At 46.3% G+C, this 13,848-nt stretch overlaps 1 protein-coding gene across 1 annotated transcript in view; it reads right to left on the bottom strand.

Annotated features, from left to right (window-relative positions):
- Window positions 1–4,650: 4,650 nt before the first annotated feature.
- LOC144488156 (NACHT, LRR and PYD domains-containing protein 3-like) overlaps window positions 4,651–13,848 on the bottom strand; it is a 33,020-nt gene continuing 23,822 nt past the window's right edge. The window contains exons 5-6 of the mRNA XM_078206176.1: window positions 9,545–9,712; window positions 4,651–5,054 (exon numbers count right to left, since the gene is read on the bottom strand). Of these exons, the coding sequence (XP_078062302.1) occupies window positions 4,967–5,054; window positions 9,545–9,712 (256 nt within the window). The 3' untranslated portion in view covers window positions 4,651–4,966. The remainder of the gene's footprint in view (window positions 5,055–9,544; window positions 9,713–13,848) is intronic.

The raw sequence follows: 13,848 nt of genomic DNA, 5'->3' as shown, positions 1-13,848 counted from the left end.
GGTGTGTGAGACTGTGTGTGTGTGTGTGACTGTGTGTGTGTGACTGTGTGTGTGTGTCTCTGTGTTTGTGTGACTGTGTGTGTGTGTGTGTGTGTGACTGTGTGTGTGTCTGTGTGTGCCCATTTGGTGCGTCATTCTAATTAAAATTTTTTATGGGGTGTTTTACTTGCAATCTTGTGTTTATTTGAATTCAGATTATCTGTGAGAGTTACTATGGCCGTTTAAGGCGATGTGCTCTGTGGTCATTTTAGATAATATTTGCTGTGTTAATTTTATATGAAAATGTAATTTTATTTGTTCCATTGAAGTCAATAAGATGTGATCATTAATCATATTTTCTGTGTTCATGTTAATGGATATTTTGGTGGATTTCTACATGTTTTCTCTTTTGCCGTTTTGAATAATCGTGTCCATCTCGATCAGGTCGCCCCTCAGTCTTCCCTGCTCCAACGAAAACAACCCAAGTCTACCCAACCTCTCTTCATAACTGAAATGCTCCATCCCAGGCAGCATCCTGGTGAATCTCCTCTGCATCCTGTCCAGTGCATTCACACCCTTCCTATAATGTGGCGACCAGAACCGCACACAGTGCTCCAGCTGTGGCCTCACCAAAGTTCTGTATAACCCCAACATGACTTCCCTGCTTTTCAAATCTCTGCCACAATTGATAACTCCCTCTGTAAATTTAGAAACCCTACAGTGCTGTAGGAGGCCATTCGGCCCATTGTGCCTGCACCGACAACAATCCCACCCAGGCCCTATTCCTGTAACCCCACATATTTACCCTGCTAATCCCCCTGACACTAAGGGGCAATTTACCATGGCGACTCAATCTAAACTGCACATCTTTGGACTGTGGGAGGAAACCGGAGCACCCGGAGTAAACCCACTCAGACACGGGGATAATTCTCTCTGGACCCTCACCAGTGGTGACCACAGCTGTATACTCGATCCTAACTGTGGTCTACACTTTATATGCTCTGTTTTTATATGTTTTTATATGTGTCTCTATATGACCTGTTTGTGAACTGAAATCCCACTCACCTGATGAAGGAGCAGCGCTCCGAAAGCTAGTGGCTTTTGCTACCAAATAAATCTGTTGGACTTTGACCTGGTGTTGTGAGACTGCTTACTGCATTCTATACATCAGCCAGTAAAGTATTCCATCTGCCGTTCGAAACCGCCTTATCGAGCTGTCCTGCTACCCTCAGGAATCAGTGGACACTCAGTCTAAGATCCCTCTATTCACACACACGGAGATCATATGAGAGAGAGAGGGGGGATTGTTATGGGAGATTAAAAGGCCCAATGTGTCATATGGTCTCAATCTGCTGTCTCTCTGCCTCAGAATTATTCAATACCGGCTCGGAGTGTGTGCATCACCAGAATCAAACACACGCCGCTGTTCTTTACATCCAACCCTGCAGCTCGGCCTGGTGTCCCCTTTGCCACAGCAGGGTGTGGTGTGAGTTTGGATCTCTCCATCATATTGGGAGTCACCGGCAATGGCTCCCACTTCAGCACTGACACTGTTCGGGAATGAAGCAAATACAAAAGGACATTCTGAGGGCCCTCTGAGATTAGGCCTTGAATCGAGGCCTAGTCACAGAGGCTGCATTAAACCTCGGGGACAGAGGACAGTTTTCTCCCCGCCCTCCCCCAGTGAATGAGGACAATCCTCTCCAGCCCCGAAACTGCCCCAGACACGACTGGAAGGAGTGAGAGGGAAAAGGGAGCCAGTGATCCCCAGACCCTGCCCCTTCCACCTCCCCCCCCCCCCCGCGCATTAAAACAACAAATCACGTTGGGATTTTCCTCGACTTTATTCCAAGATGCAACACAGAAGCAAATAGGCGGAGCAACGGGGAAGGATTGCAGGAAAGTGAGTGAAAAAACGCCCTCGCCCTCTCTCTCCCCCTCCCTCCTCCTCCACCTCATTCTCTCCCCCTACTCTTGCCCTCTCTCTGTCGCTCCCCACATTCTAGAACCTTTGATCTCTCCCCCTTGCACACTCTGCCTCCCTCACATTTTCCCCTCTTTTCCACTCCCTCTCCCACTGATTCTCTTCCCCTCCCCCTCAGTCTTCCCCCTCACTCCCTCCCTCAATTCCTTCCCTTTCACTCTCTTCCCCCTCCGTCTCTGCCTTCACACTCTCCCCTTTACTTTCCACCCCTTAGTTTCTCTCCCTTCACACTTCCCCACTCGCCCTCCCCTCTCTCTCTTCCTCACTCTCTTCGTCATCACTCTCTCCCTTCCCCTTCAGTGTCTTCCCCCTCAGTTTTTTCCATTACACTATTCCGCCTCAGACCTTCCACTCTCTTCCCCCGCCACTCTCTTCCCCCTCAGTCTTTTCCATCACACTATCCCGCCTCAGACACTCGACTTCACTATCCGTCCCATCAGCCTCTCTCCCGCTTATGCTCTCTCCCCTCAGTTGCTCTTCACTTACTCTCCCCCTTACACTCTCCCCATCAGTTCCTCTCCCCGTTCTCTCCCTCCTCTGACTCTCTCCCTCATTCTTCACCTTTCTCCTCCTCACTCCATCTCTGCTCACTTTCTCCCCTTCACTCTACCTCTCATTCTCTTCTCTCTCCCCCTCACTCCCTCCCCTCTATCTCTCCGCTTCACCCTTCCCCTCCCCCTGCGTCCCTCGCACTCCCCTCTCATTCTCTTACCCCTCATGCACTATCTTCCCGTCAGTCTCCCTCCCCTCCTCACAATCTCCCTCCCCCTCACTCTCCCTCCCCCATTCTCTCCCTCACTTTTCACCTATTCTCTCCCTCATTCTATCTCCCATGGCGCTCTCCCCTCACACCATCTCCCCTCAACCTCACTCCCTCTCACTCGCTCTTCACCTACTCCCCCCCTCACTCTTTCTGCTCACTCTCTCTCCCATTGAGTGTATTTAAGACAGAGATAGTCACGTTCTTGATTGGTAAGGGGTTCAAATGTTATGGGGGAAAGGTGGGAGAATGGGGTTGGAAACTTATCAGCCGTGATTAAATGGTGGAGGAGACTCGATGATCAGAATAGCTGAATTCTGCTCCTGTATTTTATGGTCTTTTCAGTTTCACGCTCACTGTTAGCTACAGTATTTACACTCGTCCCCCGCTCTTTATTAGCTTGTTTACGTATTAGTTTCAGCATTCCAATGATTCACAATTAGCATTTAACGAATTAACCATCCAGCATTTAATTGCAAATAACTACAGTTATAAAGATGATAAAATTAGGAATATCCATTACAATTACAGAGCAGCAACATTAACCCTTTCTCTTCCAAGACTCGATAACACAGATCATGTCACATACTGAGCAGTATGCAGTTAAAACTAGCACAGACCAGACAACACAATAAAGTTAGTTTAAATTGCAATAATAGATGATATGAATAGTTTGTTCTGACGAAATGATACTAATTTGAAAGTGATTAATTCATAGTCTTTGAAGAATTTCCCCGATTCAATGTGATGCTTTTAATAGTGTAGAATATCTACCCACTTTTCAGCGCCGGCATCTGCAACTGTAGATGGATGAAAAGCAACAATCTGACAAACACCAGGTAATATCTGTCATGGTAAAATAAACAGTTTTATAAATAATGGTAATATCTGACATCATGCATCTGTCCTGAGATCTCTGGGATAATCCAAAATAAATCATACATTCAGAAATTAAATTATGCTGAGGTGAGTGTGCAGGAACAGAGTGAAATTGTGAATTCTACCTTTCTATGCTATAGCTCTGCATCTGCTCAGTGAGATATAAGGAACAAGGAAAGAGGGAATCGCATTTCCGAGGCTCCGATCCTGTGCAATGCTGCGCCAGTGTTCCTGTGTTGCTTTCGTTCGAGGGATGTCTGTTTCAGAAGAAATGTTATCACTTGTTGTCCAAATTAAATGTTATTTGGTTACAGGGCGCTGCGATTTCATTAACCGCTGCAATGCATGGGTTTGTTGCTTGATAGTGGTTTGTGATGTGCGTTTCTGTGGGTTTATGGCTGCGTGTTGAGAGTATTTAAGAGAGATTCTGTGTTTCTCTCTGTGTCAATACGTGGATAAGAGTGTACAATTGTCTGTGTTTGTGAGTGTGTGGGTGTCAGTTTGGGCCGGTGTGTCTGGAAATAGGTGCAGGTGTGTTATCTTGGAAACAGGAATTACAGAGTGCAGCAGAGTTTACCCACTCCCATTCTGAATGGGATTAGTGTCTGATAACTGCACCAAATGTACACATTACAGTCTGAGATCATCCCCAACTACAATCTCCAGACAATATCTCCCTTGGGGAATGAGGGAACAGAGTTTATGTACAGTATCTGGTGATAAAAGGGTTAATTCACCAGCCGGGGTTTCTGCTGCAAACTCCAACCCCTGTCAATATTGTTCAATATTCACGCTGCAGGACCCGGTTCCCAGATGCAGACATGGGACTTACTAAACTTGTCTGAGACTCACAGAGAGCAGCGCCTGCAGTAGCTGGGAGCCACCAGCAGATGGTGGCATTGTGTCACTTTAATCACCAGAGAGTGAAAGAGGTTTTGAGGAGAGGCTGGTGGAGCCTTTAATTCATTCACAGAGACAGAGAGCAAACTCTGACAAGATTGACCAATCTGCCCCCTGCTGGGTACTGTCAGAATCACACACACACTGTTCTCTCTCTGGAGAATGATCTCTGCTGCTCCATTTTGAAAGGAGGTTGAAGACTCTGTTGCTGAGAACACTGACAACACATTGCTGCTTAAACAATGGTTTGCAGCAATCTTTCCTTCAATGTGGAGACTAAAACTACAACAGTTTTCCAGCTGGGAAACCAGGTAAGCAGGGAAATCAGTTCCAGGCTGGAGGGGCTGATGGAATAGGGAGGGAGCGGGGCAGGAATGAAGGGTTTGGAAGGAGCTGTCGAAGATCTTCACAATTCAGGATTTCACTGTAACCGGTGGAGCAGCAATGTTTATAGATTGAAATGTTCACATGAACACACTCAGTCCCCGTCTGGATCCCCGCAGCGGCTCCAGCTGTCTCTTTCCATTTGGACTGAACTGATTTTGCCGCAGCCTGAAACAGAGTAAAGATGAAACAGGAAATAAACAGATTGAACAACAGATTAAATAACAGGAGACTGGAGTTAATGGGACAAATCGTCTGGATCGCCAGAGACCAGACACACATCCGAAGATGAGCATCAGGACCCTGTGGATGTCCTGACGCACTGATCTACCTGGGAATTGTCCCAGAGGTATTAACTACTATTGGGGAACTCCCCTGCTGCAGTTAGAGTCAGATACTTGGGACAGAGCCACAAAGTTTACCTGGATAGTTACTCAGGTAATGTTAGACAGCTCACCACCTGGGCTAATACCTGAATAGCACAACCGAGGCCCCCAATCACTTCCCACTGATCCCCAAACAACACCTCCCACAATCTGACTAGACCCACTCAGAGTCACAGAGGTTTACAGCATGGAAACAGGCCCAGCTTGTCCATGCCACCCGTTTTTTAAAAAACCCTGAAACTAATCCCAATTACCCGCATTTGGCCCATATCCCTCTATACCCATCGTACCCATGTAACTAGCTAAATGCTTTTTGAAAGATAAAATTGTACCCGCCTCTACTACTGCCTCTGTCAGCTTGTTCCAGACACTCACCACCCTGTGTGTGAAAGAATTGTCCCTCTGGACACTTTTGTATCTCTCCCCTCTCACCTTAAACCTATGCCCTCTAGTTTTAGACTCCCCTACCTTTGCGAAAAAATATCAACCAACTAGCTGATCTAAGCCCCTCATGATTTTATAGACCTCAAAAAGTCACCCCTCAGCCTCCTACGCTCCAAGGAAAAAAGTCCCAATCTATTAGCCTCTCCTTATAACTCAACCCATCAAGTCCCAATAGCATCCTAGTAAATCTTTTCTGCACTCTTTCTAGTTTAATAATATCCTTTCCATAATATGGTGACCAGAATTGCACACACAGTATTCCAAGTGCACCATTTTGTATCTCTCCCCTCTCATTTCATACATTAACAATCACAGTCAGAGCATCTAATCAGTGTCCATGGACACATCAACTGCACTGCCCTCATCTACCTTCTTGGTTACCCCTTCAAAAAACTCAATCAAATTTGTGAACATGATTTTCCACTCACAAAGCCATGCTGACCTTCCCGAATCCGTTCTTGCATCTCTAAACGCCTGGAGATTCTGTCTCTCAAAATACCTTCCAACAATTTACCCACCACAGATGTGAGGCTCACTGGCCTGTAGTTCCCAGGCTTTTCCCTGCAGCCCTTTTTAAACAAAGGCACAACATTTGCCACTCTCCAATCTTCAGGCAGCTCACCCGTGACTATCGATGATTTAAATGTCTCGGCTAGGGGACCCGCAATTTCCCCCCTAGCCTCCCACAACGTCCTGGGATATATCTCATCAGGTCCCACAGATTTATCTACCTTGATGCGCTTTGAAACTTCCAGCACCTCCTTCTCTGTAATATGTACACTCCTCAAGACATCAATATTTATTTCCCCAAGTTCCCTAACATCCATGTTTTTCTCAAAAGTAAATACTGATGAGAAATATTCATTTAGGACCTCACCCATCTCTTGTGGATCCACACATAGATGACCTTGTTGATCCTAAAGAGGCCCTACCCTCTCCCTTGTTACTCTTTTGCCCTTTATGTATTTGTAGAAGCTCTTTGGATTCTCCTTTGCCTTATCTGCCAAAACAATCTTGTGTCCCCTTTTTGCCCTCCTGATTTCTCTCTGAACTCTACTCCTACACCCCCTATACTCTTCAAGAGATTCACTTGATCCCAGCTGCCTATGCACGTCATGTGCCTCTTTCGTCTTCTTGACCAGGGCCTCAATATCCCGAGTCATCCAGGGTTCCCGACTTCTGCCAGTCTTGCCCTTCACTATAAGAGGAATGTGTTTACCCTGAACCCTGGTTAACACACTTTTGAAAGCGTGCCACTTACCAAACGTCCCTCTTCCTTCCCACAGACTCCCCCAATTAACTTTTGAAAGTTCCTGCCTGATACCAGCAAAATTGGCCTTGCCTCAATTTAGAATATTAACTTTTGGGACAGACCTATCATTCTCCATAGCTATCTTAAAACTAATAGAATTATGGTCACTGGTCAGAAAGTGACCCCTCACTAACACTTCTATCACCTGCCCTTCCTTATTTCCCAAGAGGAGGTCAAGTTTTGCCCCCTCTCTAGTCGGGCCATCCACATACTGAATGAGAAATTCCTCCTGAAGACACTCAACAGATTTCTCTCCATCCAACCCTCTAATACTATGGCTGTCCCAGTCAATGTTGGGAAAATTAAAATCTCCGACTATTACCACCCTATCTTTCTTGGAGCTATCTGTCATCTCCTTACATATTTGCTCCTCAATTTCCCGCTGACTATTTGGCGGCCTATAGTACAACCCTATCAAAGTGATTTCCCCCTTCTTATTTCTCAGTTCCACCCATATAGACTCAGTGGCCGAACCATCGGATATATCCCCTCTCAGTACAGCTGTGATGCTTTCCCTAATCAAAAGTGCAACTCTTACCTCCTGTTCTATCTTTCCTATAGCATCTGTACCCTGGAACATTGAGCTGCCAGTCCTGTCCCTCCCTTAGCCATGTTTCAGTAATTGCTATAATATCCCAGTCCCACGTACCCATCAATGCCCTGAGTTCATCTGCCTTGCCCGTCAGGCCTCTTGCATTGAAATAAATGCAATTTAATCTGGACTTCCCTTGCTCTGTCTTGCTTCTGTCTGATGTGTCTGGTACGAGGATTACTGACACTGCCTTTACTAATTAATGTGCTCTCTTTAACTTCCGTGCTGTCTTCAAACTTCTCTTCTGTCTCCCTACTGCTTTGGATCCCACCCCCCTGCCAAACTAGTTTAAACGCTCCCGAGCTGCTCGAGCAAATCTCCCCACCAGGATGTTAGTCCCCCTCCAGTTCAAATGTAATCCATCCCTCTTGAACAGATCAGCCCTTCCCCAGAAAAGATCCCAATGAGCCAAAAATCTAAATCCCTGCCCCCTGCACCAGCTCTCAAGCCAGTCATTCATCTGCCTAATCCTCCTATTCCTACTCTCACTAGCACGTGGTACCGATAGTAGTCCTGAAATTACTACATTAGCCTTCTGCCTAAATCTCTGTATTCACATTTCAGGACCTCATCCCTTTTCCTCCCTATGTCGTTGGTACCAATATGTACAACGACCTCTGGCTGCTCACCCTCCCTCTTAAGAATGTCCTGCAATCGCTCAGAGACGTCCTTGACCCTGGCACCAGGGAGGCAACACACCATCCTGGAGTCTCGATTGCGGCCACAGAAACGCCTACCTGTGCCTCTAACTAGCGAGTCCCCTATTACTACTGCTCGCTTGCTCTTTGCCCGACCCTGTCCCACATGAGAACCAGCTGTGGTGTCACAGGCCTGGCTACTGCTGGTATCTCCCCCTGACAGGCTATCACTCCCGTAAATCATCTCTCCCTCCCCTCCAGCCCGACTACCTCCCACTAGCCCTTGAACAAATCTGACTAAACCTCCCAACTTGGCCTCATCCGTCCCAACCTCTCCTGACCTGACATAGAAACATGGAAGATAGGAGCAGGAGGCGGCCTTTTGGCCCTTTAAGCCTACTCCACCATCCATCACAATCATGGCTGATCGTCCAACTCAATAGCCTAATCCTGCTTTCTCCCCATAACCTTTGATCCTGTTCGCCCCAAGTGCTATATGCAGCCGCCTCTTGAATACATTCTTGACTATATCTCTGACTTAAACTGATTACTCAAGAACCAACCCCAACCCACTACTCTCCAAAGCTATTAACCAATCCCAACCTCCGACCACGCAACCAAATCTAACTAGACACCCAACAACATTACCAACTCCCAGCCACCATCCAAACTGCTGATTAACCCTCCAACCCAACACAATACAACTCGACCACCCTCCCGACACCCAGAACTAATCCTTGAACCTCTCCCCAGCTCCCTGACTAACGATTCATCCAGCGACACACCAACCCATTCACTCCCACAATCAACTAACACTTATGGAGCTCCCCGGGGTCACTGTGCTGTAAATAGGGTGTGCTCGCTCTACTGCGGCTCCACTCTGCTCTGATGGAGTCCCCCGGAGTCACTGTGCTGTAAATAGGGTGCGTGCTCTCTCTTCCCCAACTCTGCTCTGGTGGAGCTCCCTGGGGACACTGTGCTGTAAACAGGGTGTGCACTCCCTCTTCCTCGACTCTAGTCTGCTGTGATGGAGATCCCCGGGGTCACTGTGCTGTAAATAGGGTGTGTGCTGTCTCTTCCCCGACTCTTGTCTGCTCTGATGGAGCTCCCAGGGTCGCAGTGCCGAAGATCCTGGGAGAAATATGCAGCAGTTTCAGGTTGGGAGAATTTTTAAACATACCGGCAATCTGCTTACCATTGCTGCTGCTTGTAAGGTTCAGGCCCATTTATATTTTAAATCCATTTATATTTTAATTGTTACACTAAAAATTAACACAAACACTCACGAGATCCGTTCCAGACTCCTGCAGGTCAGTATGAGGCGGCGGAGAGCAGGGACAGATTGATCTGTGAAGGAGTTTAATCCCAGGTACAGAATCCTCAGTGACTGTTTTGTACTGAGAGCGGAGGCGAGATCCTCAGCACAAGAATCCGTGAGAGCGTTATCACTGAGACTGGAGACCAGAGAGAGGAATATCAGGAATCAGGCTCAATCCCCAGTGTTTTAAATAATACTGTTAATAACAATAATAATGTACTGTATGAGACATTCCAAAAACACAACCTGCATTTCTGTAGAATGAGGAAATACTCAATGCTGAAAATGAAATACAAATATACTGGAAATGCTCAGCAGGTTAGCTAAATACATGTGAAGAGAGAAACAGGGGTAAAGTTTGAGTTTCCATTGGAACTGGGAACGGGCAGTGAATTGACAGGTTTGAAGTGACAGCGGTGGGTGGCTGGGGAAGAAACAAAGAAAGGACAAACTGGAATTACAGGAGTGATTAAATGATAAAAGTGATGATGGGACAGGACCATAATCACAGGATCCCCGTGTCCTTCCTCGGAGTGGCTCGGGAGGGACATGGGATGGTCAGTGGTTTGGGAATGCAGTTTGTGGTGAGGTTGAAGATAATGGCTGTGATTTTACCAGAAGCTCTGATGTCCCAACATGGGGATTGGAAATGGGTGGTGTGTCCGTGTGGGCAGGATAGGCAGAGTTATGAAGGTGATATTGGCAGAGGCGGACAATTAACGGCTGGCAGGCAGGGGGAGCTGCCCACTGAGGCAGCCTTGGCAGGGGGCAGTCCCAGTTCAGGCAATGCTGGCAGCATCTCCAAAGGCAGCCAGCAGGACTTTCAAAGAGCAGCTCTGGAGGGAGCAGCGAGGGAGCTCTGCTTATTGAATGAAGGACTGAAATGTCAGAAACCAGAGCAAGCCCCTGGAGGGGCTCCTCCCGGCTGCTCAGGCTCAGAGGGAGTTCCTGTTCCCTCAGGATGGGAGGAGATTATCCCATCGGTACAAGCCAGTCTGGATGGAGATTGCTGGGAGGTGAGCAGGTTTCAGACACGTGGTTACAAAGTGGAAAAGGATCAATGTCCTGATGTGTTCTGCCACGGTGAGTGCAGCACAGCCTGATATGTGAATAAGGATGAGAGGGAAATTGTAGAAAGAACATCTCCACCCAGACACTGGCAATGCAAAGGACTTGCAGAATGCCATTGGCTGTCCTGTCTGGAGACAATACACATCTCTGTAACCTGTGCTTAATGCTCCCTTCTCTCACATTATCTGTCTCTTTAAGACCTGGTTGGCTGTCGGGATTCGCATTCTAATCAGTATTCTGGAACTTGATTTTGTGTCTCTGGGTCCTGTTTGAGAGCAGATTTCCACTCCATCTGACGAAGGAGCAGCGCTCTGAAAGCTAATGGTATTTGCTACCAAATAAACCTGTTGGACTTTAACCTGGTGTTGTTAAAACTCTTACAATGCAAAGGCAGCAGCATTGACTGTCAGAGACATGTCCATTAGGCTGGCACCAGCATAGGCTAGAGCAGGGTTGACCAACATATTCACTGGGCAAACAAACGTCAATGTTTTTCTCACTCAAGCGGCCGATGAGTAAATTTCAGAATGATAAAGTTTGGCACAGCAGAAATTTCAATTAAAAACTAAACTGAGATATGAAAAGAAACAACTTGCTGAGCACAATAATGAGTAATAAATAAAGATGATTATTAGAGTTTAATCCTCATCAATCACAAATTGTTTCTCTCCCACATTTGCTGCAGATTGGCTCAAAAACCCAGCAGCAGCAAACATGGGAAAGAAACGGGATGTGATTGGAGGAGCAGCTCCATGCTGAGTCTTCCATTCAAACTGAACTGTGTGACTGAGATTCTGGAAACTCGCTCCGGGGGCCGCATTGAGGGGCTTCGAGGGTCACATTCGCCCCTTGGTCCACACGTTGGACAACCCTGGGCTAGTGCATGTGTTTGATGAGTGAGTAACAATTTATGTGTTTGGAAAGAGAGCAAACATCATCAGGGAATGAGTGAAGAGTGGAGAAATCCAGGTCTTGCCATCCTTACGCCAATGGAAGATGAAGTGCTGGATCAGGAAGGCCTGGGGGCAGAGTGGGTAATTACTGCTGGTGAGATGGGTTGAGTGGGTGGCCTAATGAATGGGCACAGGAGAGCGCCTGGTGAGGACAAAACATAGAGCTTGTTTATCCATCACTGGTCACAGAGAGCAGTCTGAAGGACGTATTGGGATAGGAACAAAATAACTAGGAGCTGCAGAAGGCCATTCAGACCCTCGAGCATACTCCATCACGGCTGATCTAATTGTAGTCTCAACTCTTTTCCCTGTCGCTCCCCCGTAACCCTTGATTCGCTTCTCAATCCAAAATCATTCTTAACTCAGCCTTGAATATATTCAATGATTCTGCCACCACTAGTCTCCAGGGAAGAGAATTCCACTGACCAGCCACCATCTAAAAAATAAATTTCTCCTCATCTCAGTCTTAACGGACTGACAATTACATTTTAAAATCTGTCCCCTTGTTCTGGTTTCTCTTACAAGAAGAAACAGCCTCTCAGCAATGACCCTGTCTCATCCCCTCAATGCGATCACCTTTTAATCTTCTGAACTTTCCGAGATATTGCTCCAATTTGCTCAAATTTTCCTCGTAAAATAAACCTCTCCATCCCAGGAATCAGCCGAGTGAACTTTCTCTGAGCTGGTTCTAATACAGTTCTATCATTTTTAAAATAAAGAGCTCAACATTATACACATTACTCCAGTTGTGATCTCATGAAGGTCGTGTAAAGCTGCAGCAAAACCTTCTTACTCTTACCTTCCATTCCTATTGCAATAAGAACGTTAAGAAACAGGAGCAGGAGTCATCCATTCTGTCCTTCAAATCCACTCCATCATTCAATGTGACCATGGCTGATCCTCTGCTTCAACACCATTTCCAGCATTATCCCTGCATTCCTTGATTCACCAGCATTCTAATGGAAAACAAATACCCCTCATCTCAGCCTAAATAACTGCCCTTTATTCTCAGACTGTGTCCCAGGTTTCAGACCCTCCAGCAAGGGGAAACATCCTTTCTGCATCTGGCCAATTGAACCCCATAAATTAGTGGAGGTTTGAATAAGTTCAGCGATCATTCTTCTAAAGGCCTGAGAATAAAGTGTTTTTGTTCCTCATAGGACAACCCATCTGTCCCTGGACCTATTTTAGTGAACCTTCTTTACATGCCAAGTACATCTTTGCTTCGGGCAGGAGACCAAAACTGTTCACAATACTCCAGGTTGGTCTCATCAAGGCTGCATATAATTGCAGGAAGACATCTTTTCCCTCAACTCAAATCCTCTTAGAATAATAGCTAATATACCATTTGTTATCTTAATTGCTCTCATCTTAGCTTTCAGTGCCTCATGAACAAGGTATCAAATTGCCTTAATTGGAGTTGCCTTAATTTCTGTTTTTTCTACAAAATTAGATAACCTCACATTTTCCCGCCTTGTCATCCAGCTGGCAATCCTTTGGCCGCTCCCTGAGCCTCTCCACATCCCCTTGAAACATCTTTGCATCCTCCTCACAATTCAGATTTTCACCTAGTTTTCCATTATTCGCAAATTTGGAAATATTATATTTGATCCCCACATCCATATCATTGATGTAGATTCTGAATAGCTGAGACCCAAACACTGATCCCTGCCGTACTCCACTAGTTAGAGGCTGTCAACCCAAAAGTAACCCACTTATTCCAACTCCTTGTTTCTGTCCATTAATCAGTTCTCAATCCATGCTGGTATATTCCTCCCAATCCCACGTGCTCCAATTTTATTTAATAACCTCTTGTGTGTGAATCATGCAACTATAGAATCCCTAGTGTAGGAATCGTCATTCGGCCCATCGAGACACACTGACAGAGTAATTTACCAAGGTCCGCTCCCCATAAACTCACAAATTTACTCGGGCTAATCCACCTAACCTACATACCTTGGGACACTAAGGGCAATTTTACCATGACCAATCCATCTACCATGCATATCTTTGGAGTGTGGGAGGAAACCGGAGCACCCAAAGGAAACACACGCAGACACGGGGAGAATGTGGAAACTCCACACAGTCACCCAAGGCTGGAATTGAACCCGGGCCCCTGGCTGTGATGCAACAATATTAACCACTGTGTCACCGTGCCAGCCTTTCATAAATCCATGTTGGCCCTGTCTAATCCTGCCATTAATTTCGAAGTGTTCTGTTATCACTTCCTTTATTATAGATTATTATA

Source organism: Mustelus asterias, unplaced genomic scaffold, assembly GCF_964213995.1.
Source record: "Mustelus asterias unplaced genomic scaffold, sMusAst1.hap1.1 HAP1_SCAFFOLD_1335, whole genome shotgun sequence".
In the NCBI taxonomy this organism is placed as follows: domain Eukaryota; kingdom Metazoa; phylum Chordata; class Chondrichthyes; order Carcharhiniformes; family Triakidae; genus Mustelus; species Mustelus asterias.
This window is presented reverse-complemented; position numbering and strand designations above follow the sequence as displayed.